The sequence below is a fragment of the Bos indicus x Bos taurus genome, chromosome 7 (assembly GCF_003369695.1).
Source record: "Bos indicus x Bos taurus breed Angus x Brahman F1 hybrid chromosome 7, Bos_hybrid_MaternalHap_v2.0, whole genome shotgun sequence".
Taxonomy (NCBI): domain Eukaryota; kingdom Metazoa; phylum Chordata; class Mammalia; order Artiodactyla; family Bovidae; genus Bos; species Bos indicus x Bos taurus.
Window position 1 is genome coordinate 30,425,973 of NC_040082.1, and position 26,133 is coordinate 30,452,105.

Consider the following 26,133-nt stretch of genomic DNA (forward strand, 5'->3'; position numbering starts at 1 on the left):
CTTAAACAACACTCACCCACCCACCAAAGCCATCTATCAGAGTTAAATGATTCTAGGAGAAGCTGGGTTTGGGACTGCTGGGGCTGAGTTCACTTTGAGCATGAAGGGAGCCGGGTGTTCGGGGAGCTCTCTCTGGGGTGGGGCTTTGTTGCTGGGCCTTTACCTCGCGGGCTCATCAGGGTGGCATCCACAGCCTTGCCTCCGTCCCCGCAGCGGGCTTCGTCAAAGGGCAAGCACTGCTCGCCTGTCCCCGCCACGACTTCCGAGTTCCCGGCCAGGTCTTTGGCTCCACTCAGAGACTTGACTCGGTAGATCCGCCGACTGTTGGTGTCAGACACGAAGAGCGAGCCGGACACGGGGTCCACCGCCAGGTAGTACTTGTGTGCCGGGTTGTTGCTTCAGGAGGAGAAGCACAAAGAGGAGTGAGACGGCGCCACGCACTGGCCTCCTGGGTCAGGGAGATGACAAACATCCCAGCGAGACTCCAACCGCCTCTGGTGTCTACTGGGTTGGCCAAAAAGGTAGCTGGATTTTTCCATGAGATGATATGGAAACACCTGAACCAATTTTTGGCCCAACCCAATACTTTAGTGAACTGGAAAGAATCTAATCTAGTAAGTTAGTGTTCTAACATATCATGGCTCTGAGCTATTTCTGCTTGGGCTTAAGCTCCTCACGCTATCAGAGAATTCATCACTTCCCATCATGCTAAAATACCACTGCTTCATTTAGCCAGTGTGAAAAATCCCACTCTGATCCTGCTTTTGTGTTTGTGTTTTGTGGGCACTGGTCTTCTTTACTTCCCCTGTGGGTTTACTCTGTTCTCAAGTGGGATTGAGGAACACTTCCATGAGACAATGTCCTTTTCTAATCTATGCTCCCTCAGTGACTCCAAGGTACTAGCCCATGAAGACTGGGGTAACCTTGAGTCTTCCTAACTTTGTGATGGGCAGCTCCCCGCAGCCATCTCAAGTCCTCAACCTCAGATCTTCTCTACTGTTTCTCAGTGTGGATACGAACAAAATTGGTATTTTGTGTGACAACCTGTGATATCTTGCTGATGATCATGTTCAGAATCTAAATTATAAAGGAAGGAGATGTAGTTTTCAAATATTGGGTTACAGTGAGATCTGGGGGTTTCCCTGGTGGCTCAGTGGTAAAGAATCCACCTGCAATGCAGGAGATGTGGGTTCGATCCCTGGGCGGGGAAGATGCCCCAGAAAAGGGAATGGCAACCCAGTCCAATATTCTTGCCTGGGAAATCCCATGGTCAGAGGAGTTGGCGGGCTACAGTCCATAGAGTTACAAGAGCTGGACACGACTAAGCAACTAAACTACCACCAACCAATAGTGAGGTCACAGGTGTGCCCCAGAAACTGCCAGGACCCTAAGTCACACTGGGAGAGAAGTACCTCAGTGTGGAGGTGATGTATCAGAAGAGCGTGAAGCCTCAGAGACCTGGATCTCTTTCTCTGCTGTGCGTTCAGCTCTCCTATGGGTAAGATCTGTAAACTTGGCTCAGAACTAAGACTTAGGGAACTCTAAACTCAACTTGAACTCAGCCGGGGACCTTAAGGAAGACTTTTGGCCACAGTGGGTCCTAGATTCCTTACCGGGGGTAATGAAGAAGTTGAATCAGAGTATCACTCATGTCCCTTTTGACTCAAGCCCTACATTTTTGTCCCTCTCTAGGGTGTCTAGTATGGAGGTTGCAACAGAATGGGTCCCCGTGCTATTCCCACACGGGTTATTAGCATCACTGTCCCTAGGATACAGGTGGCAGATGTCTCTCTGTCTTAGGTTTTGGTGCCACAGGTCTAAATGAGCACAGGTCATTTTTTTTTCCTAGTCATTTTGCGTCTGTAGTTTGGAATGATGGGAAGAGAGGAGCTGGAAAAGGTGAGGCAAAGATGAGGGCGATGAAGGTGTTGGATACATCTGTCCTGTAGACATTAGCTGGTAAATTACTAATTAAAACACCACCACTTGGGTTCTTTGCTGATTTAAGTAAGAAAAGAACTAGAAAGCTATTTTAAGGAACAGTTTATGCATCGATATCATCTTAATTCCAGCTTCTCCTCAGGTGGCTGTTAAGACCCATAACTGAACCAGAAGTCAAGGGCTTTCTAAAATTCCAGCCTAGATGATGAGTCTGGGAGAGTAGGCTACCTGGAGTCCTTGCCTTCCTTCATTATTCCTTTTATTTATTATTTATTTTTGGCTATTAAGTCTTAAGAGACTATCTATACAGGCAAAACAAATAAGAGCAGAAAGGGAAAAACTCATGCAGGTTTTTAATTAGATGCTGTTACTTGGTTACTGGCCTTGGAGGAGCTGGTGCCATCCTCAGAAGAACAGGGCATTGCACATTTGTGCCTATCTTAGGAACAGGATAATTAATTCTGGACTTCCTGGGGAGCCCAATTCAAGGAGGCTTTTCAAAGTTTCTGGCAGAAGAGCAGCCAGTTGAGGGTATGGGGTCAGTTCCTACTGGGAGCCCATTCTTCCCCCACGGTCTCATACTCATTCCAATCGAGATGCTTACAGAGGAGCTCAGGTAGATGGGCAACCATGCTTTCACACTGGGGCTATGGTGAAGGTCAAATGGAGTATGGAAATTTGAGGGGGTGTCCTTCCAGAGTGTTGCTGCTTTTTAAAAAATTTGGACCAATTGGGGTGTCTATAACTAGCCAATTTTGGCAGTGCCTGAGATGGAGAGGCAGAGGACTTCTACGTATGGCTTTTACACTGACTTTGATGATCTTATACAACTTAACTCTACTCTGCCTGTGTGTCTGCTCAGTCACTAGTCATGTCCGACTCTTTGCAACCCTATGGACTGTAGCCGGCCAGGCTCCTCTGTCCATGGGATTTCCCAGGCAAGAATACTGGACTGGGTTGCCATTTCCTCCTCTAGGGGATCTTCCCAACCCAGGGATCGAACCTGCATCTTCTGCATCTCCTGCATTGGCAGGAGGATTCTTTACCACTGAGCCACCTGGGAAGTCCCACTCTTGATTTTGACCTAACATGATGCAGAAGCTTCTGCCAACATTTCATTTCAAGGAGTGAGGAGAAGAATTCCCTAGAGTATTAAAATGCACTTTTTCTTCTCCTCTTCCAAGTAAAAATAAGGTCACTTTTCTGATGTTTTAGTGCAACCCGAAGTTTTCCTAACTTTGAACAGGAAGCTCCTCAGAGCACTATGCATGTAGATATGAACTGTACCAGTTCAGTTTTAAGTGATAACCTCAGAGCGGCTGAATGACAAAGGGTATTTAGACAAAAAGTACTTGGTCCACACCCTTCATACTACTTAAAAGTGACTGAATTTTATGAAAATTCCCAGTGCATCTGACTGTTGGATTCATTTTGACCAGCAGATTGGCAATTAACTTGTTTTTTTTAAGTGACCATACATTCAGGGGAAAAAAATCATTAATGAGTTGAAAATGAGTTTTTGACCCGTTTCCAGTTCATTAAAGCTTTTGTGAACCCAGTCCAGCATTTACAAAAGCCAGAAGTTTGCCTCAACTGTTTAGCCCAATTATGGACCGCAATGAGCAGTCGGGGTAAAAGTTCGCTGAGGGTTCATTATCTCACACTTGCATCTTCCGGAAATTCTAATTACTGTCAGCTTATTTGGTTCTTTTTTTGACTGCATTTCATAATTGCTAAAGCTTATCATATCCACAACACACAATTAGCACATAAAAAAGTTACTATATTTGGCATATAAAAATATACAACATTCCACAAGAAAGCACAAAAACAAAACGGAAACACAAGGAAGCAAACGAACCATATCAAATTATATGGGAACGAGTTCTTCATCTTACCTATGTTTAAACTCTTTATTTCTTTATAGAAAGAAAACAGAAGGAAAAAGAACAAACAGTTAGCGGAAGAATTGATGATAAAGCAAACATAACATTTTCGTTTCTTGTATAAAGGGCCCCCCTCAAAGGCAGTCTTTTTCTTTTTTGCTTCCCTTCTAGCTGACAGCTCCTAGTACAATTACAGAAATGAGTCCTCTACATACAAGTAAGTTCCCTTCCAAGAGCTTGTTTGTAAGTCCGATTTGTTTAGTAAAGTCCAACAAAGTTAGTCTTGGTACCCAACTAACAGTTGGTATAGAGTACTGTACTGTAATAGGTTTCTAATACCGTTTGCACAACTGAGCATAAAAAACAAACACAAAAAATGAAGAAACCTTTCTTAATGTTACAGTACAGTACCTTGAAAAGTACAGTCATTCAACAGCTGGTCTACAGGGACTGGCATTAAGTGAGCAGGCAAGAAGAGTTTGGAAGAAGGGAGAAGGGAGAAGAGGTGGGAGACAGCAGAGCTGAAGGATCATTAGCAGTAGGAGATGGAGGGCAGGCTGCAAGTTCACGTATGCCTTAGGTGAACGGACCAGGGTACAGTGTGCATCTTTGAAAGTTTGCAACTTGAAGGTTCATATGTAGGACACTTACTGTATTTGGGAAGCTCCTCTAGTTTTAGATTCTTCCCAGCCACTGGAAAATCGAGACAAGACTGCTTAAATTCTCTGACCGGCAGTGTGGCTTTATGTGACTCAGGTGAAACAGCCTAATGCAGGGATGGCACACAGGTGACCTCTTGGGTGCCGACACCTATCCACTGGTACTGGCTGCTGGGAGGGCAGGAGGGGAGGAATCTGAAGCCACATTCAAGCCCATCTAAAGTCATTTGGGATATCTGCCTTGGGTGTGGGAGGGAGCCTGGTGACACCCGTGTCACCTACTTGCCACTGGTGCATCACAGAACCAGGGAGAGAGGGACTCTGCCCCCGGGAGAGAGCCCCTGCCCCAGACAACTGCATTTGCCAAACACTGTTGAGACCCTGAGCGTCTCAACTATTTCCTCACCCTGCTCCATGTCTCCTCCCCATCTGACATGCATGTGTGTGGCCCCTGCCTAACATGCACTCTTCCTTACAGGTAACACTCATCAATGAAACGCACAGGTGATGCCATCCTCTCATAATCAGAGCCAAAGATTCCAGTGATCATTCTTTTTCAGAAAGCTAGTGAAAGTTTTGCTTCTTTTTTCTTTTAAAAGTGAAAACATGGGGACTTTCCAGTGGCTAAGACTCCAAGCTCCTAATGCCGAGGGCTCGAGTTCCATCCCTGGTCAGGGAACTAGATCCCACATGCCTCAACTAAAGATAACCACATGCCACAGTGAAGATAGAAGATCCCACCTGCCATAACCAAGACCTGGTACAGCCAAGTTAAAAAAAAAAATTCTTAAAAAAAAAAGAATGAAAATACATGTCAAGTTCAACAGAAAAGGAGCTGGATCTTAACAGCATTAAGGAGAAGAGGAGAGAGACTACGGCCTCAAATAGAGAAGTACTCCCCATTTCTGAGGTTTCCTGGCCACTGTGGAAGGAACCCCTGACCTCTCTTTCCCTTCCAGCTAAGGGAGGAGGCTTCAGGGAAGGAAAAAAGAAGGTTGACTGCCCTGATTCCTGTCTGGGTGCAGCTCAGGCCTTTGCCAGGGGCCATCATTAGTGGTGGGTTTGCACAGGGATTACATTTTTATATTTTATTCCAACATGTTAGTTTTTGCAAAAAAAAAAAAAAGTTAATTAAATGATGCTGATAACTCTTGAGCTCTGACTGACATAGTGCAATTTAAGATTCATTCTGCAAAGCCTGGTGTGTCAGGGTGGCAGCCGGGAATTCTCGCATCTATTTTATATTGCTTAATGAAAGTGAAATGTTATCTGCCACCAGTGGTAGTCATATTTGGCTCTTAATTATTACAATATCAATTCCACTTTTTTAAAGTTAAGATTTTGTGAAAAGACTGGTTGGGATTTGGGTCTGTAGACCTGACCTACTTCTTTGCTAAGAACATCTGCTTTAAGTTGATTAATATAATATCTATGTTGGGGGAAGGAGAAGGCAGTGGGGACTCAGTCACTGAGACTGCAGGGTCCGAATGATCATATGGATCTGAGTTTTGGACAAAGGCTGAGATTACGGCTGTTCCAGTCCAGGGCCATTAGCAAAGTGGGTGTTTAGGACCAACAAACCCAAATAACAGCACCATTGAGTCAATCTCCGTACATGTGTGTAGGTGCCCTACTTACAAGGGATAGGCCTAGTCTTTGGGTCCACGGCCTCAGGACACCAACCCTTTGAGGGAAGGGTTGTCTCTGATTCAAGAATTGAGATGGATTGGTTCTCCACACTGTGGAGTTTCAATGACTCCCCTGCAAAGTCTTCAGGGTCTCTCCAAGCCTTCTCTGCTTGTCTCAGGGATCTCTCCGTAGGCTGTCTTGTAATTTATGTGTGTGTGCTTATCTTCCTTGATTCATCAGCAACGGAAGTGAGTGAGTAATCTGGACATGACTGACTTATCTCTGTGTGGCTGATTCTTAGTAGAGAGCCCTGGAGAAAGGCAGGGCTGGAAAAACGGGTTCTTGAGTAGAGGAAGGAAGCAACGGGCTGCTTCCCTTCATGCTGGAAGACCTGCCTTGGATGAGGTCCAGTCCCTCGTGTCCTGCTGAGAATCACAAAGCTGCCATCGGTGGACGCTGGAGTCTTTCTATTCCAATTCTATTGCTCTGTGGCATAGAACAGGGTGGATGTGGGCTGGCCAGAGTTTTTGTTTATATGTATTCTTTAAAAAATTGAGTTGGGATACATTTAGTTTAGTTTAGGGGGATGTGCTTCTGTGGCTCATACATAGTCCTTCACTATCTTTCAGATGACAGTGGTATTCATGGCTTTAAGGAATGCTCCTGCCCTGTTATACCAACTCACCTAACATCATTACAGGAACTAGAATGTCCAGTGGAGAAGTCATATATCATGGAAGTGCAATGGTTAGTTAACAACAAACTTTAGGTTATTTGTCTGGATTTTGTTATGTCTGCACTAATTGCCTAATTCTAATTCTAATTCTAATTCTGCACTAATTGCCAGCTTTTCTAAATTTGTCATTTGTTTTGGGTTCTTTTCTTATTTTAAATGGTAGACACTTTCATTCTAAAACTGCATGAAGATTCAGACCCCATGAAACCTGGATCTGTCCTTGGTAAAAAGAGCTTTGAAAACAGTGCCAAGAACTGTCTACAATGTTGTGGCAATATTGTTGTCACCGTTACTCTGGGTAGGTGCTGTGTTATATTTTGCTTTCTGATCTCCATGTTTATACACTGTCTACACAGAGAAAGCATTTTCCCTCTGGCTATAATCTCATTCTTCTCCCTAACTTTCTATGTTGGCATTAAGCAGGCTCTGTTGGAGGTGAACTCTCAGGCAAAGCTGGCCTTTGGTGAAGCCTCCTTTGAATTTCTGCTGCCCTTACCCACTGGCCTAGGTTTCTGCACTCTGGCATCTCTTCCCTTTCCAGCACTCACACACCTGGGCAGGACAATCCCGTCCCCTAAACATCTTCCCTAGGGCAGTGGTGCTGCTGACCCCCCACCACCAGCATCCTCAGAATCTCAGCATGGGGAAGTGTTTTAGTTGGAAAAAAGCACAGCTCATATCACAGTATAATCTAATAATGGGAAAAAGAAAAAAAGCTTAGAACTGCAAACATGAAGGAAAGTGTGTGAGATTCTTATGTTTATGGAAAGGGGCCAAGTCAAGAAAAGGCAGAGAGACACTGTCCCATCCGTTATCATTTCCTGCCTCATACTGGGGTTCAGGTCCAGAGATATTCTCAAACAGGGAAGACAGGAAAGCTTGTTTGTTGATAGAACTTCACCCCAAGATGTGAGTGACTGACAGATATACTCTACTCCACAGGGCTTGGGTTTTCTAAGAATCACCTGCAGAGGATAATTGTTGTAAGAAGGGAAATGGGCTCCCAGAGGTAGGTTATCAGGCTTTTTGGGGATGTGGGTATTGAAAATGTCTTGAATGCTGGTGGAATTAGAGCAGGCAGGTGATAACTGGTTTACATAAGAAGAAGGCTTCTTCCAGCATCAGTTCTTCAAGTGTGTAGAGCTCTGCCCCTACATGTTTGGGATAGGCAAAGGAAGAAGTGAGGGAGAAGGAGAGTGAACACTGAAATAAAATTAGGGTTTGGAGGCTCAGCTCTGGGACGGGCACCAACTCCCAAAATTGGTTAATTCGGCTGCCAACTCACAATGGAGAAAAGACAGAAGCACGACAGGTCTCTCCCCATCCCCCCCTCCCTTTGCTGGTTACTGTTTTGAAGAGAGGGGATTGACAGCCCTTTGTTTTCAGGTATGTGGTGGGAAGCAAAGAAGAATCAAACCAGTGTTCTTGTTAAAGCTTAACTTCTAATCGTCTGGATACCTGGCTGATGAAATAAGAGCAAGTCTAAAGGTGGTTACAAAGGGAAAAAAAAAAAAAATCACACAGCTGTCAAGGGAAATTGACAGTTACCCTCCCTCCAGCTGTCTTCAATGTTACCACGTGGGCCCTTAACTTGTGCCATTGATGTTGTGGCCCCTGCAACTTGAGAGATGTGGAATCAGGGACAAACTCCAACCAAAGGGAGGATGCTGGGCTTTATCCACTTTAACTCAAGGAGCACGTCTCGAGCCCCTCCTGTGGGCCAGGCACCTCTCTGGGCATCAAGGGGCAAAGATGTCAAAGGTGCTGGCTCTATAGATGTTCACACCCCAGGGCCCTGCGGACTTGCAGAAATAGCTGAAAAACATGACAGTCCCATGGTGTCACGTGTGTGCAAAATGAGAGTTAAATGGCTCAGGGGAGGGAGAGAATTTTTTCTGCTGGGGAGACCAGGCTTCACGGAAGAGGCGGCCTTCAAACTCCACCTCTAAAGGGGGACCTGATGCCGGAGATGAGGCGGAGAAGGTATTTTAAGTGGAGCAAGCAGCACGAGTCAAGGCGTGGAGGCGGGGAAGTGGCGGGCGTGTGCTGACGGGGCCCTGAGCAGCAACAGCAGTGACAAAGGAGCAGGAGCCAGATGCTGGATGCGGACACGCAGCCCCTCAGAACAGGCCCAGCGCTCCCTCCACTGCCGTCCCCGCCTCCTCTCCTGGCCCTCCACTGCCCACAGGATGCCTGTGAAGAGATGTTCTACTAGAAAAACAAAGGGAATAAACAGCTTGGCAAAGGGACCCGGCTGGGGAGCGCTAAGAAAGTGGCGTGTCTCACTGTCAGCGTGACCTCCTGAAGATGACCCAGCCTCTCCCCTTTTGCCTGCCCCTTCCTCTCACTGATTATCTTTTGGTCATTACACCCTCTGCCCCATGGCCCCCGCCCGCCCCACCATGTTTCTGTGATGGTTGGTTGTTGGCTCTTCTAGAACACTCAGCTTGAACTGCTTATCCTCTCCCAGGTGCCCATATCTCGTCCTCGAACAGGTGCTCTTTAAGCCTGGGTTTCATCCCCTTTGGGACCCAGCTTAGGGTCTGGTTCACCCTTATGCTCAGTAAACGCCTCCAGGATCCCTAATCATTGTATCACTGAAACCGTCACCTTCTTGGGGTGGAGCTGGGTTGTATTCTCTTCTTGTACCCACTCCAGACAAGTGCCTGGCACAGACGGTCTCAGCCCCCCAGGACACCAGCAACACTTGCTGGTGGTCAGAGCACTGACTTCCCTCTCAGAAGGTTCTCAGAGACACAAAATGCAGGGGCAGCCTGTGGCTCCTTCCAAGTCCTTCACTTGGCAGCTGAGGCTGCCTCAGAAAATACCACCGCCCACTTGGCTGCTCAGACCAAAATCTTAGCATGACCTTTGATTCTTTTCTCTCTCTCTGGTTCTCCCCACCCCAATTTCTGAAAATAGTCTACTGACATTTCCTATGAGATTTGCCCTGAAAATGTATCTCAATTGGAAGCTCCCCATCCCCCTGGCTACCACCCTAGTCCATGTCACCATCACTGAAATCCTGGACAATGGCTACAGTCTCCCTATTGTCTCGAACGCCTACAGTCCCTTCCTCATCCGATAGCCAGAGTCATCTGTAAGAAAATGCAAATCAGATCATATCAGCTCCACCCATGGCTGTGCATTGCATAATGAAAAAGAATATAAAAAGCATCTATATGTATGCGTAACTGAATCACGCCGTTATACAGCAGAAATGAATACAACATGGTACATCACCTATCTTCAATAAAATAAATTAAAAAGAATGTGACCCACACGTGTAGACATGGTCATTCCGATCTTGAAGCACTGGCCCCCTACCTACCTCTCTGCTCTCCTCTGAGACACTCTCCCCTGAGCTCCCCACCTTCCTGGATTTCTATCAATTTCTATCAATCCCATAAATAAGCAGGTTATTTGCTGATACTGGGCTTTTGCACAACGTTACTCTTCCCTAGTACACTACATAACTAACCTCATCATTCACGTCCCACCTCACGAATCACCTAATACAAGGGGTTTTTCTGAATACTTTATCTTACGTAGCTTTCTTCTTCCTCCTCCCCATCACCACAGTCCCTATTTCTCACCCTGTTAGAGTTTCCTTAGAGCATTGAAGGCTACTTGAAAAACATTTTTAAATTTGTCCACATGATTTAGTTTGAAGTTCCCTATCAGACCACCACCTTTGGCTGCCTGATGTGAAGAGCTGACTCATTGGAAAAGACCCTGATGCTGGGAAGGATTGAAGGCAGGAGGAGAAGGGGACGACAGAGGAGGAGATGGCTGGATTGCATCATGGACTCAGTGGACATGATTTTGAGCAAACTCTGGGAGGTGATGGACAGGAAAGCCTGGCATGCTGCAGTCCATGGGGTCGCAAAGTCGGACACAACTTAGTGATTGAACAACAACAACAGACCACCAATGTGACAGCTAGGGCTTTGCTTTTTCCATGTGTTTTTTCTCCTGCTTCACCAGACAGTCCTGCACATGGTATATATTCACCAAGTATTTGTTGAATGAATCTTCCCCCTTGTTTATAGACTGCATTTCTCCCTCTATTTATAGATGGATTCCTCTCTAGGTTTGAGGACCTGGAATCAACTTTCCCAAAAAGAGAGTTTCAAAGAGCTTTTGTCCAGACAGAGACCAGGACTTTAAATCCCCTGGAGTGGCTGGAATTTACCTAGCAAGGCCTATGCAGTAATTCTAAGTCAGATCCTAATAAATGTGCAAAGATCTAGAAAATTCGCAGAGAGCTAGCACACCCAAGTGCTCAATAGAAATGTTTGAATTAATGAATGAACGTTAGGGATTCTCAAACTTTGATGCATATCAGAATTTTCTACAGAGCCTGTCAAAGAGAAAGACACCTTGACGCTGCTCTAGACTTACTGAACCAATTCTCTCGGGGTGGGCTCTGGGAATCTATATTTTTAAGACGTGCCACTTTAGAAACCAGGGAAATGGACCATCAGCTTAGAGTAGTGGTTCTTTCACTGTTGGGGATGTATCAGATTCTCTTGTGGAGGTTTTATAAAATATAGCTACCCAGGTCCCACCCCCAGCACAATGTCTGAAGGCTTTCGTCTTTGCCGTAAGGTAGGTGTCAACAACTGTATTAAATACATGGGTAGTGTTTTATCGCTACACCAAGGATTTTCCCCAGTCCTTATTTGATCCCAGGCCTTGGTTATCAAACCTCAGCCCATCACACCGAATGTGCATCCTCTGGAGAACCCCACACGTGGCCACCATTTACCCAGGGAAGTTTTGTAGCAGTGGGAGCCATAGAGTAAAAGCAGGTTTTCTGTGCTGTCACTTACCGTAACTCCAAGATGCTGGTCACGTTTCGAGAGGGAAAGATGCGTCGGATGTAATTGAAGTCACCAACGAAGAGGCTCCCGTCGACTCCAACGGCCAGGGCGACTGGGGCGAGCAGCTTGTTGCCTTCAGCAAGGCCGTTGCAGCTGGGACAGGAGATGCTCCGGCGGCGGCCGTTGCCCATGATGCTGGTGATGATGGCGGGCTGCTGCGTCAGGAACTGGTTCTCCCCGGTGCCCTTGTGCAGGATTCCTGGGCGGGGTGGGGAGGCAGTAAATTGGGATGGTTACTGCAGCCCTCCGGGGTGGACATGTCTATCAACTTACTGAGGATGGGTGAAAGTGACAGAGGGAAGAGAAACAGTAGGAAGCGTCAACTGTGGGGAGGTCCCCAATTTCCTCACAATGCCGACAGCACTGCAACAGGACGCGTAAACCCCAAGGCCGCGGTCCGGGGTAAGAAAACATTTGCAGAGATAATTGAAGACTTGTGAGGGCCACTAAGATGCATGGTCTGGGAAAACCAGCTCTACGGTGTTTGACATTTCAAAGGAGAAGGGGGAAAACCTATGAGTATTTTAGGCACTTGATGAAAAATAGATGCAAGAAGGGGATGGTGCTTTCGCTTAAATGTCAAGGCTGGAGAGAAGGTTCCAGATGTTGTATGCAGGAAAAGGGGCTGTGCTCACAAACTACTTTTTGTGGGGGGGATGTAGGCCATTTTTAAAGTCTATTGAATTTGTTACAACATTGCTTCTGTTTTATGTCTATTTTTTTTTTTTGCACCAAGGCATGTTGGATCTTAGCTCCCTGACCAGAGAACTGAGTTTGTATTGGAAGGTGAAGTCTTAACCATCAGATCGTCAGGGAGGTCTCCCACATACCACTTTTAACGTTGAGGATATGGTGTTTGTCCAGGGACCAGCCACCGAGGTTGGAAGGGTCCAGCTCAAATCCCTGAAGGAGGGCTGTCCTTTTCTCCCACAGGATGAGACTGGGGCAGGTCTCGTATTCAAAGCCGACGGACACTGAAAGATACCAGGGGGTGGGGCAGAGCGGGAGATGAGAGAGTTTACTTGATTACTCCAGAGCCCTCCAGCAGGAATAAGAAACTTGTGTGCACAGTAATACAGATTCAGTTCAAAAGACTCACTCAAGGAGGCAGGCTGATTGCTTTTCTCCTTGTGATTCCATACAATATTAAATTCAAATTTCAGGCTGAACTCAACCTTGAAACTTTACACAGTAGTAGTCTGTGGGGATGGAAAGACCTTTCCAATGAACAGCCGGCTTTTCAAAAATGACCCCAGTGATGGAGAGGGAAGAGATGAATCATTTAAAAACTGAATACAACGCTCCTTTAGAGATGGACAGGAGACCGTTTCCCTCAGCCTGCTGCTCACGGCATGCGTTCGCTATATTCTGCGTTATTTATTTCCACTCACTAGGAGAAAGACCTATGGAGGCTTTGTGGCTCATTTATAAGGAGATTTTGGAGGCAACAGCTTGTGTTAGTTAAGGCACTTTGTACATTCACTCAGGATTCCAGAGGGTTCCAAGTGAGGCAGGCACGGGGACACAGCCTGCCAATTATGTGGCAATGCAGTGGGGAACAGAATCCAAAAACTATAAAAATCCTGCACTTGCCACATGGACAAATAGGAGAGAGGGGCGGGAGATGAAGGACTTGAGTCCCAATTCTGTTACAGCTCACACTTCCTCGTGGTTCCATTTCCCCCATGTGTAAAACAGAGCAAGTGAAGCTTCAATTTCTGAGCGATGTCGTGAGGATAGATGAGACAAAACGCCGAGATGCCATACATTTTTAATTGGAGCGCTGCTTTAGAAATATGAGGCGTTGTTATTATTGCTGTTCCTACTACATTAAATTCTTAACTATGTGTGTCACCTTTGGGGATTCTCCTCCGCTTCTTTTAAATCCTGAGATATAGGAGTGCCGAGATGAACGAAAGATACATTTCATCTTTTTAAAAAAAGCTCCATGTATTTCCTGGCTTGTCCTCTGAAAATTCTAAGAAAAACAATGACCGACTCAGTAGCAAAGAGAATAGCTAGTGCTTGGTCTGTGGCCTTGAAATATTATTTCTCATTAAAAGGAATCAGGGCTCCTTGAAGACATGGCTGGGGCAAGAAATGAACAATAGAAGACCAGGCCATTTTATCAGACCAGATAGGAAGGAAATAAAATCTACTAGGGCAATGGCAAAAGAATTTGGGAATAAGCTTGAAGAGGCTTCTGTTGATCAAAGATGAGACAATCTGACTATTAGGAAAGACAACTTGAAAGGATATATTAAGAGGTATTTCATCCTATGAGTTTATAACAGTATTTAAAAAATGGATTTGCCACTGGTAGAGGATATTAGAGAGCCAACTAAAATCTTGAAAACTAGTAAACAAAGGGAAAGAATCAACATTTATCTTATTTAAACTGTATTTCAAATAACAAAGTAGTTAATGAGAAAGTATCTCTATAGAAAAGTATTCTAGCTAGTAAATAATAAAGAAGTAATGACATTATTAGAATATCATTTTGTAATCCCTAATGACCTAATGAATCTAGGTAGTGAGCATTAATGCTGCAGAAAGCATAAAAGAATAGACAAGCTGACATTAGTCACCTCCTGACAGAAGATGAGAGCACCACCTGCTTTTCTTAAAAAAAAAAAAAAAAAGAATAAAATACCTAGAAATAAATTCAACCAAGGAGGCAGAAGACCTGTACACTGAAAACTCCAAGAAATTGATGAAAGAGACTGGAGAAGACACAAATAAATGGAGAGATACTCCATGCTCATGGATTAGAAGAATTAATATTCTAAAATGTCCATACAACCCAAAGCAAAATACAGATTCAGTGCAATCCCAATCAGTATTCCAGGGGTATTTTTCACAGAAAAAGAACAAACATTCTTAAAATATGCATGGAACCACAAAACCCTGAACAGTCAAAGCAATCTTGAAAAGAACAACAAAGCTGGAGGCACCACATGCCCAGATTTCAAACTATATTACAAAGCTATATTTATCAAAACAGCATGGTGTTGGCATAAAAACAGACACAAAAATCAGTGGAATAGAATATAGAGTCCAGAAGTAAACCTAAGCATACACAGTCAACTAAGTTATGATGAAGGAGCCAAGAATATTTCAGTGGGCAAAGGACACTCTCTTCAATAAGCGGGCTGGGAAAGTTGGACAGTCACATGCAGAAAAAAAAAAAAAGAAACTGTTCCACTCTATACTATTCATAAAAATTAACTCAAATGGATTAAAAGGCCCCAAACCCATAAAACTCCTAGAAGAAAACACAGGCAGTAAGCTCCTTAACATCAGTCATGGCAATGATTCTTTGAATTTGACAGCCAAAGCAAAGGCAACTAAAGCAAAAAAGAGCAAGTAGGACTAAGTCAAACTAAAAAGCTTCTGCACAGCAAAGGAAACCATCCATAAAATGAAAAGAGAAAATATTTGTAAATCATATATCTGATATGAGGTTAGTGTCCAAAGTACATACAGAACTCGCAACTCTTGACAACCAAAAGCCAAAAAATCCAATTAAAAAAACAGGCAAAGGAACTTAATGGACATCTATCAGAACACATACATAAGGCCAACACTACATGAAAAGATTCTTAGCATCACTAATTTCCAGGGAAGTGCGAATCAAACTCACAAAGTGATATTGCCTCACACCTATCAGAATGGCTGTCATCAAAAAGAATACAAATGACAAATGGTGAGGATGTGGAGCAGAGGAACCCTTGTGCACTACTGGTAGCAATGTAAACTGGTATAGCCATGGCAAACAGTATGGAGGTTTCTCAAAAAATTAAAATAGAACCACCATTGTGACCCAGCAATTCCACTTTTTGGTATTTACCTGGAGAAAACAAGAACACTACATTGTAGCATTATTTACAATAACTAACATATAGAAACAACCAAGGTGTCCATCGACAAATGGATGGATAAAGATGATGTGGTATACAATCAATGAAATATTCAGCCATGTAAAAGAATGAAATCTTGCCACTGGTGACAACACACATGAACCTTGAGGGCATTATGTTAAGTGAAATATGTGAGACAAAGAAAGACATATACTGTATAATCTCACATATATGTGGATCTAAAAATTTGTGTAAATAGGAATACTGCTGCTGCTGCTTCTAAGTCGCTTCAGTCGTGTCCGACTCTGTGCGACCCCATAGACAGCAGCCCACCAGGCTTCCCCGTCCCTGGGATTCTCCAGGCAAGAACACTGGAGTGGGTTGCCATTTCCTTCTCTAATGCATGAAAGTGAAAAGTGAAAGTGAAGTCGCTCAGTCGTGTCCGACTCTTTGGACCCCATGGACTGCAGCCTACCAGGCTCCTCCATCCATGGGATTTTCCAGGGAAGAGTACTGGAGTGGGGTGCCATTGCCTTCTCCGAAATAGGAATATTACTTACTTTAAATGCCTTAATTCTTTATCGTGATAAATAGTACATTTCTTTTTGTGAGATCTAACTAATCTTTTTAAAGTGTTTATGGAGTAAAGATGATCATAAGCAGAATAAAAAATTAAAAACAAGCAAAAAACCAAGATCATGTACAGGTAACAAATTGGTTGCTGTCAGAGGCAAGGGCTGAAAGATGGGCCAAACAGGTGAAGGAAATCAAAAGACAGAAACTTTCAGTTAAAAGATAAATGAGTCATGGGGATGTGAGGTACAGCATGGTAACTATAGTGGGTAATACTGTATTGCACATTTGAAAGTTGCTGAGACAGTAGATCTTAAAAGTTCTCATCACCAGGAAAAAATTTTGGATCTAAGTATGGTGACAGATGTTCACTAGACCTATTGCAGTCATCATTTTGCAATATATACAAATATAGAATCATTATGTCATACACTCGTTATATGTCAATTATATTTTAAAAAAGTTAGTATAGATGAAAAATCAAACCTGTACTTAGGAAACCTCCAGGTTCAACTATTGATTTACAGGAGATACAGAACAGCGGAATACGTTAGACAGCCACAGGTGTGCAATCAGAAAACAAACCAGACTATGAGAAATGCTACAGGCAAACAATTTCTTCGACAAATACATCATAAAACAAAAATGAGCTAGAAGTGAAAGGAAAAACCATAGTTTAAAATAATTAAAGAGAAATCAACTAATCACACAAGGCAGATCTCATAGTAAGCACAGGGAAATATCTATAGTAATTACACAAAAGAACATGATAAATAAGTCAAAGTGACAATATCAAAGACAGCAAAAGAAAGAAGGAACAATGGTTCACAAAAAAGCTAGAAAACAGAGGCCAAAATGACAATGCTAAGTCCCTACCTGCCAATAACTTATTTAAATGTAAACATTACAGTCTCCAATCAGAAGACATGAAATGACCAAGTGAACAAATCAAACAAACAAGATTCAATGATATAAGCCTACTCTAGGCTTAAGGCGGAGGAGGCAATGGCACCCCACTCCAGTACTCTTGCCTGGAAAATCCCATGGATGGAGGAGCCTGGTAGGCTGCAGTCCATGGGGTTACTGGGAGTCGGACACAACTGAGTGACTTCACTTTCACTTTTCACTTTCATGCATTGGAGAAGGAAATGGTAACCCACTCCAGTGTTATTGCCTGGAGAATCCCAGGGACAGGGGAGCCTGGTGGGCTGCCGTCTCTGGGGTCGCACAGAGTCGGACACGACTGAAGTGACTTAGCAGCAGCAGCAGCAGCATAGGCTTAAGGACCCATATAGACTGAGAATGAAGGGATGGAAAAATACATTCAAGCTTTCAAGCAAGTGGTAAACCTCCTTACCCTGCCTCAAGCAAGGGTAGCTATATTTATATCAGATGAAATAGATTTTAAACTAAAAATGTTCAAAAGAGGCAAAGATGATCATTATTCAATTGTAAAGCAGTCAATACACTGAGAAGATATACCAATTATAAATATTTATTCACCCAACATTGCAGCATCTAAACATATAAAGCACAACTAATGAAGCTAAAAGGAGAAATAATACAGTAAAGTTAGGGATTTAATATCTCATTCTCAAAAATGGATAGATGACCCAGACAGAAAATCATAAAGGGGACAGCTGATTTGAACAACACTATAGACCAAATGGACCTATCACACATAGAACATTCCATCCAACAACACCAGAATACAGATTGTTCTCAAGGGTACAAGGAACATTTTAGGTCACATGTTAGGCCACAAAACAAGTCTTAGCAAATTCAGGAAGATTAAAATCATACCAAGTATCTTCTCTAACCACAGTGGCACGAACCTAGAAATCAATAACAAGAAAACTGGAAAATTAAAAAATACATGGAAATTAAAAAATGCTCTCCTGAATAACCAACAGATCAAAGAAGAAATTAAAGGGGAAATAAAAAGAGACAGATTAAAATGGAAACACAAATACCAGAACTTCCAGGATGCATTAAAAGCAGTACTAAGAGGAAGGTTCACAGTAGTAAACACCTACATTAAGAAGGATCCCAAATAAACAGCCTAATTCTATGTCTTAAGGAATTAGAAAAAGAATAAACTGAGTCCAAAGTTAGCAGAATAAAGGAATAAAGACTAGTGCATAAATGAATAAAATAGAAAGCAGAAAAACAATAGAAAAGATTAACCAAACCAAGAGTCAGTTCTTTGAAAAGATAAAACTGAGAAATCTTTAATAAGACTATGGAAAAAAGAGAAAGGACTCAAATCAACAAAATTAAAAATTAAGGACACATTATAATTTATACTACAGTAATACAAAGGATCATAAGAAGCTCTTCTGAATAACTACACACCAATAAACTGATCTGGAAGAAATGGAAAAATTCTTAAAGGCATAACTTATCAAGACTGCATCAGGAAGAAATAGAAAATCTGAACAACCAATTACTAGTAAAGAGATTGAATCAGTAATCAAAAATCTCCCAGTGAAGAGAGGCTGAGGGCCAGATGGTCTCACTGGTGAATTTCTCTAAACACTTTATGAAGAATATACAGCAATCCTTTTCATATTGGAAACAACTAGAGTGTCCAATGATGGATGAATGAATAAAGAAATGGCAGTGTGTACACACACATACATACACACACAAAATGTGGCATATGTGTACATACACAATATTTCCTTCTCCAACGCATGAAAGTGAAAAGTGAAAGCGAAATCATTCAGTCGTGTCCGATTCTTCATGACCCCATGGACTGCAGCCTACTAGGCTCCTCAGTCCATGGGATTTTCCAGGCAAGAGTACTGGAGTGGGGTGCCATTGCCTTCTCCAATACACAATATTCCTGAGTCATAAAGAACCGGAAATCCTACTATTTGCAATATCATGGATGGACCTTGAAGGCATTATGCTAAGTGAAATAAGTCAGACAGGGAAAGACACTGTATGATCTCACTTATATATGGAATCTAAAAACAAAGTGGACCAAACTAATAGAAAAAGATCAGACTCGAGGTTCCCAGAGGCAGAGAGTGGGGAAAGGGGAAATGGGATGAAGGTGGTAAAAAGGTACACATTTCCAGATATAAGATAAATAAGTACTAGAAAGAAAGCAAAAAAGTACTAGGAATATAACGTATACCATGATGACTGCTGTTAACACTGCAGTATGATACACAGGAAAGTGGTTGAGAAACCAAATCCTATGAGTTCTCATGATAAAAAGAAAAAATTGCCCCTTTTCTCCCCTTTTTTGCTGTATCTTTATGAGAAGATAAATGTTAGCTGAATCTGTGCTAATCATTTCACACTATAAGTAAATCAAATTATCATAGTATATGTCTTACATAGTAATGTATGTCAATTATTTCTAAAACTGAGGAAAAAATTCAGAGATGAAAGGGAAAACCATTGATTTAAATTTTTTAAGAGAACTCAGCTATTCCCTTCTTGGTATTTATCCAGAGAACACTAAGACATTAATTCCAAAAGATATATGCACCTCTGTATTTACTGCAGTATTTACAATAAAGATACAGAAACAACCCGAGTGCCCACTGGTGGATAAGTGAATAAATAACTTGTGCTACATATAGACAGTGGAAATACTACTTAGCCATAAAAAGAATGAAATCCTGCCGTCTGTGACAACACGGATGCACTTTGAAGGTACCATGCTAAGTGAAACAAATCAGAAAGAGAAAGGCAACATTCTGAATGGTTTCACTCATAGGTGGAATGTAAAAAAACCAAAGGAACAAAAAAATTAAGCAAAAAAAAAAAGCAAAGATACTGAGATCAGACTAGTGGTTCCCAGAGGGGAAGGGAGTTGAGGATGTGTCAAATGGGTGAAGGGGATCAATGGCATGGTGACAGGTGGTAACAAGATCTGTGGTGGTGATCACTTTGTAGTGTGTACAGAAGGCAAGTAATAATGCTGCATATCTGAAGCATATGTAACAAAAAGAAGAAATCAACCAGTTACAAAAGGTGGATCTTATGTGGATTCTGATTCAAGCAAATGAAGTACTTCTATTTTCAGATATTCATAAGGCAATTGAACTATTGAGTGATGATTGGCTGTTTGATATAAAGAAATTCTGTTTCCTTGTTGTAATGATGATGTTGTTCGGTTTTCAAAGTCCTTTTTAGAGATACATTCTGATATATTATGAATGAAATGATGTGATGTCTGGGACTTGCTTCAGAAAAATACAGGAGGCAGAGGAGTAGCTGAAGGTAAGGAAGAAACAAGAGTCAACGAGATGTGTTGATAATGGTAGAAATTGGAGTACATGGGGTGTGTTATAGTATTCAGTCTATTTTTTGATGTTAGCTATCATTTTGATATTGGCTAAAGCCTGACATACTGTTGACAGTAAATGCACTGGTTACTCCAATAACTTATTACTGTTCTGAAGAATAGCAAGGAAAGATAAGAAAGCCTTCCTCAGTGAACAATGCAAAGAAATAGAGGAAAACAACAGAATGGGAAAGACCAGAGATCTCTTCAAGAAAATTAGAGATACCAAGGGAACATTTCATGCAGAGATGAGTACAATAAAGGACAGAAATGATATGGACCTAACAGAAGCAGAAGATATTGAGAAGAGGTGGCAAGAATACACAGAAGAACTATACAAAAAGGATCTTCATAATCCAGATAACCATGATGGTGTGATCATTCACCTAGAGCCAGACATCCTGGAATGCGAAGTCAAGTGGGCCTTAGGAAGCATCACTACAAACAAAGCTAGTGGAGGTGATGGAATTCTGGTTGAGCTATTTCAAATCCTAAAAGATGATCCTAAAAGATGTGCTGCACTCAATATGCCAGCAAATTTGGAAAACTCAGCAGTGGCCACAGGACTGGAAAAGGTCAGTTTTCATTCCAATACTAAAGAAAGGCAATGCCAAAGAATGCTCAACCTACTCTGCAATTGCACTCAACTCACACGCTAGTAAAGTAATGCTCAAAATTCTCCAACCCAGGCTTCAACAGTACGTGAACTGTGAACTTCCAGATGTTCAAGATGGATTTCAAAAAGGCAGAGGAACCAGAGATCAAATTGCCAACATCTGCTGGATCACCAAAAAAGCAAGAGAGTTCCAGAAAAACATCTACTTCTGCTTTATTGACTACACCAAAGCCTTTGACTGTGTGGATCACAACAAACTGTGGAAAATTCTGAAAGAGATGGGAATACCAGACCTTCCTGACCTGCCTCCTGAGAAATCTGTATGCAGGTCAGGAAGCAACAGTTAGAACTGGACATGGAAAAACAGACTGGTTCCAAATCAGGAAAGGAGTATGCCAAGGCTGTATATTGTCACCCTGCTTATTTAACTTATATGCAGAGTACATCATGAGAAATTCTGGGCTGGAAGAAGCACAAGCTGGAATCAAGATTTCCAGGAGAAATATCAATAACCTCAGATACTCAGATGACACCACCCTTATGGCAGAAAGTGAAGAAGAACTAAAGAGCCTCTTGATGAGAGTGAAAGAGGAGAGTGAAAAAGTTGGCTTAAAACTCAACATTCAGAAAACTAAGATCATGGCATCTGGTCCCATCACTTCATGGCAAATAGGTGGGGAAACAATGGAAACAGTGAGAGACTTAATTTTTTTGGGCTCCAAAATCACTGCAGATGGTGACTGCAGCCATGAAAGTAAAAGGCACTTGCTCCTTGGAAGAAAAGCTATGACCAAGTTAGACAGCATATTAAAAAGCAGAGACATTACCTTGCGAGCAAAGCCCGTCTAGTTAAAGCTATGGTTTTTCCAGTAGTCATGTATGGATGTGAGAGTTGGACTGTAAAGAAAGCTGAGTGCTGAAGAATTGATGCTTTTGAACTATGGTGTTGGAGAAGACTCTTGAGGGTCCCTTGGACTGCAAGGAGATCCAACCAGTCCATCCTAAAGGAAAACAGTCCTGAATATTCATTGGAAGGACTGATGCTGAAGTTGAAACTCCAGTACTTTGACCACCTAATTCGAAGAGCCAACTCATTTGAAAAAACCCTAATGGTGAGAAAGATTGAAGGTGGGAGAAGGGGATTACAGAAGATGAGATGGTTGGATGGCACTGCCAATGGGATGCGTTTGAATAGGCTCTAGGAGCTGGTGATGGACAGGGAAGCCTAGTGAGCTGCAGTCCGTGGGGTCACAAAGAGTCGGACACGACTGAGCAACTGAACTGAACTGAACCACTCCCTGACGAAGCAGACCACAGGACTATATTCTGAGCATGTGTAACCCGCTAGGTGTGTGTCTTTAGGTAGCTTGCTTACCCTGCCCTCCTGTCCCATCTAGGTAATGGGGATTATGAGAGGGGCTTCTTGACAGTGTTAGTGAGAGGTCACCCAAGACAAAAGATTTAGCACAAAGCTCTGCACAAAGGGAGTGTCTGATAAACATTGGAGGCCAGTTACAGTGAACATTTCTGAGTTTGCTGGTTTCTTATTTTGGTAAACTTATTGCAGTTCTTGAAAACCACAAGCCTATTAATGAAGAATATACAGGATTCTGGATTTTAATTAATCCCAGACAGCTTTCTACAAGTAAGAAAATATACTGGGTGGGTTGATATGAATCCACAGTTCATGGTTCTTCAGAGACTGACAACTGTAGGACCCTTCTCTCACGGTGGTCTTTCTTAAGTAGGAAGTCGCATGATTCCTTCAGAGGCAAAGCCTGGAACAGAGCGTGTGGCGTTCAGACGCCCTCTCGCTCCAACCCCTGGTCCCCCAGGTGTGTTCTGTGCCACTCTGGAACACGATCCAGCCCTGCCCAGTTCTCTCCCCATCTCACACAGTCTCCCTGTCCACCACATTCCAGCCATGCTGGCCTATTTTTGTCTTTCAAAAACAGCTCTTCTCTTTGTCACAGGGTTCCTTTACCTTCAAGTCTCTGTTTAAATGCTACCTGCTGAAGAACCTCCCATGAAACCCTCTCGTGCTTGCCCCTCCTTCCCAGTATACATCACTTATCTTTATTTTCATATTAGCACGTTTCACTGCTTGAAATTTTCTTCCCAGTCTGCTTATCATCTCGATACCCACTATAGAAGGTATAGAAGGTCTGTGGAAGACGACTCTTGTCTGCTTTATGGACCACTGCACTCTTAACTACTGGAAAAGTGCTTGGCACATACTAGGAATTCAACAAATACTTGTCAATTTAATGCATGCCCAAATCCAAGAATCAATAAGGGGTTGAAACTGAAACATACCAACAGCATCAGAGAGTCCATAGACCCTTTGGCCGTAGGCATCTGTCTTGTCCCAGATGAAGGTGTAGGCCAGGTTGGGAGAGGCCTGGAATGACTTCTGGAAGAGGTGCCCCTCTACAGCAACCATGAGATGAACCTTGATGAGGTTCAGGGGCACCGTGGATTGGGTCATGGTGATCTTCAGCAGTGACTTGTAGCCTGCGGTCCTGGAGCTCAGGTAGCGAAGCTTCACGGTGGAACCAGGGAGCTCAATTTCTTCATGAAGAACCTGGAGGAGAGGAAACACAGGTGGAAACAGTGCATCAAACACACCCCAGACGCTAAGCTGCATGCAACCCACGGCTACCCGTCTGCTATCATCCTCACCAAAGCATCCCACCTTACAGGGGTGGGGTGTAAGAACCCCTTCCCATGGCTGAGGAGAGAGAAAAAAACCAACAACCACAACTTTATCCTGCACGATGGGGCGAAGGGGCTGAGGTTATGATTTTTGGATTAATAATTATTCTTGGTCACTGTTGTGTTTCTTTTTAAAACCACACTGTTGGCAAAAGATGTAAATAAGAACAGCAGGCTTTATTGCTAGTTGCATGCAAGGAGGCCACAAGAGGCTGTAATTATATGAACCTGCAACTTCCACTGACAATTGGTATAAAGCAACAGGGAAGCAATAATGTAATATGCCCTCTGTCGTAACACCGATGTAGATCATTAAAGCGCCTCTTATCATGTATCTCTGTGACTAACAGGAATAAAAAGCAATTTGCAGGTGGCGTGCACATATGTGTATCGTTTTTATTCTATTAAAAGCTCCAGTGACTGCCAAAGTCTTGAACAACTATCTGGAAACATCTGGAATGTCCAGGAGAGATTCGGTTTTCTCTCCAGGGACAATAAATTATACTGTGACCTTACTTTTTGTCCCTCCCGCTTAATAGTAGTTTCTGGCTTACCCCAGGAGAAAGAGACGGTGGGAGGAAGTTGGCCAGTGGGTTTGGGTCAGGGCCGGATCGAGAGTCCCACCCCGGGACCCGGAGCTCCTACCTGGGTCTCGGGCACAATGGGATTCTGTCCCGGGACAGCACTGAAGAAGGTGGACAACGGGGAGGAAATGATGATCGGATCCGGCCGGACAAAGCCACTGAGGTCACAGCTGGGGATGGAGTTCTCCTCTGTCTTCATCACCAGAGTGTCCATGGCGTAAAAGCTATTCCACGGCAGCCACACGGTGCGCTCCTGGCTCATGAACGGGGCCCGCTCAAAGTGCAGCGTCAAGGAGGCACCACCGTTGGCGATCAGGTCGAACCTGCAGGGGGCAAATGGGCTCACTGAGAGGGGCTGAACTCACCTGCAGACCAGGCGGGTGCTCTGACCTCCGCGCTGAGGGCAGTGGAGGGGCAGAGCGGGCAGGAGGAGACGGCGGCTTTGTCAGCAGACGGGCTGGGTGCGAGCCCGAACTCTGCCACTTACTAGTTGTGTGACTGTGGGCAAGTTGCCGCAATTTCTTCATCTGCGAAATGGGAATAGTTACACCGACTTCACAGTGTGGCTGAGAGGATGAAATATCATCATGAATTCAGAGCAGACGTCAGTGGACTAGACCCGTGAGCTAAAGCCGGCCCACCACCTGTTTTGGTAAAAAGTTTTGTGGGAATCCCAGCCATGCCCATTCATTGACTTATTCTCTCCAGCCATTTCTGGGGTACAGTGGCAGAGCTGAGTAGTTGTAACAGGAACCATATGGCATCTCAGCCTAAAATAGACACAATCTGGCCCTTTACAGAAAATGCTCCCTCACTACTGGTATAAAGCATTTAGCATTGTGCTGGGCTAATAGGAGTCTTTACTACTTACTGGAGTTACAATGATTTGATTGTAGGCTCAGGAAAGCTTTCTTTTCATCAACTTGTGCTGTTTCTGACTTCTTTTTTTGGTTTCATAGAACTTTAACTTTTTTTGAGATACCATTGACATATAACACTATATTAGTTTCAGGTCTACAACATAATAATTCAATATTTGTATATATTGTGAAATGTTCACCACCATAAATCCATTCATCACCACGCTCAGTTAAGATTTCTTTTTTTCCTGTGCTGAAATTTTTAAGATATGTCTTAGCAACTTTCAACTATACAATATGGTATCATTAACTACAGTTACCACACTGTACATACATTCCAGGACTTTATTATTAGAAGTCTGTACTGTTTAAAAACTTTTTATTTTATATTGGAGCATAGCTGATTAACAATGTTATGACAGTCTCAGGTGAACAATGAAGGGATTCAGCCAATCATATACACGCATCCAATCCACCCTAAATTTCCCTCCCATCTAGGCTGCCACGTAACAGTAAGCAGAGTTCCGCGTGCTATACAGTAGGTCTTTGTTGGTTAAGAAGTTTCGACTTTTTAACCTCCTTCATCCATTTTGCCTTGTTTCTGACATATTTTTCCAGCACACAAATTTATTGGCATTTGGAATGAAATGGTTCTTACTGTTTCTTATATTTTTGACAATTGTTCTTAAACTATATTCCTGCTTGTTCTTTCAGGCCAGATGGAAATCTATTACTAGTGAAGTAAAATAAAGGTAGTTCTTCCCCCGTTAAAGGAAAAGAAAGTCAATGGAGAGAAGTCTCTCAATTTGACCTTTTACTCCTCCACCAGGATCTCAACTGTTTACGGGCAGTGGTGCTCTCTTCCACACACTTCAGAATCCT

General features: G+C 43.2%; 1 protein-coding gene across 15 annotated transcripts in view; it reads right to left on the minus strand.

Moving 5' to 3' along the window:
* Positions 1-26,133, minus strand: part of TENM2 (teneurin transmembrane protein 2) — a 1,394,962-nt gene that overhangs the window by 67,012 nt on the left and 1,301,817 nt on the right. For 13 of the 15 annotated variants that reach the window (XM_027545724.1, XM_027545730.1, XM_027545733.1 and 10 more), the window contains 6 exons: positions 24,453-24,714; positions 23,409-23,676; positions 12,568-12,711; positions 11,687-11,936; positions 3,840-3,860; positions 164-396 (listed from right to left, as the gene is read on the minus strand). In XM_027545724.1, the coding sequence (XP_027401525.1) occupies positions 164-396; positions 3,840-3,860; positions 11,687-11,936; positions 12,568-12,711; positions 23,409-23,676; positions 24,453-24,714 (1,178 nt within the window). The remainder of the gene's footprint in view (positions 1-163; positions 397-3,839; positions 3,861-11,686; positions 11,937-12,567; positions 12,712-23,408; positions 23,677-24,452; positions 24,715-26,133) is intronic. The other 2 variants (XM_027545731.1, XM_027545725.1) reach the window with 1 other exon arrangement.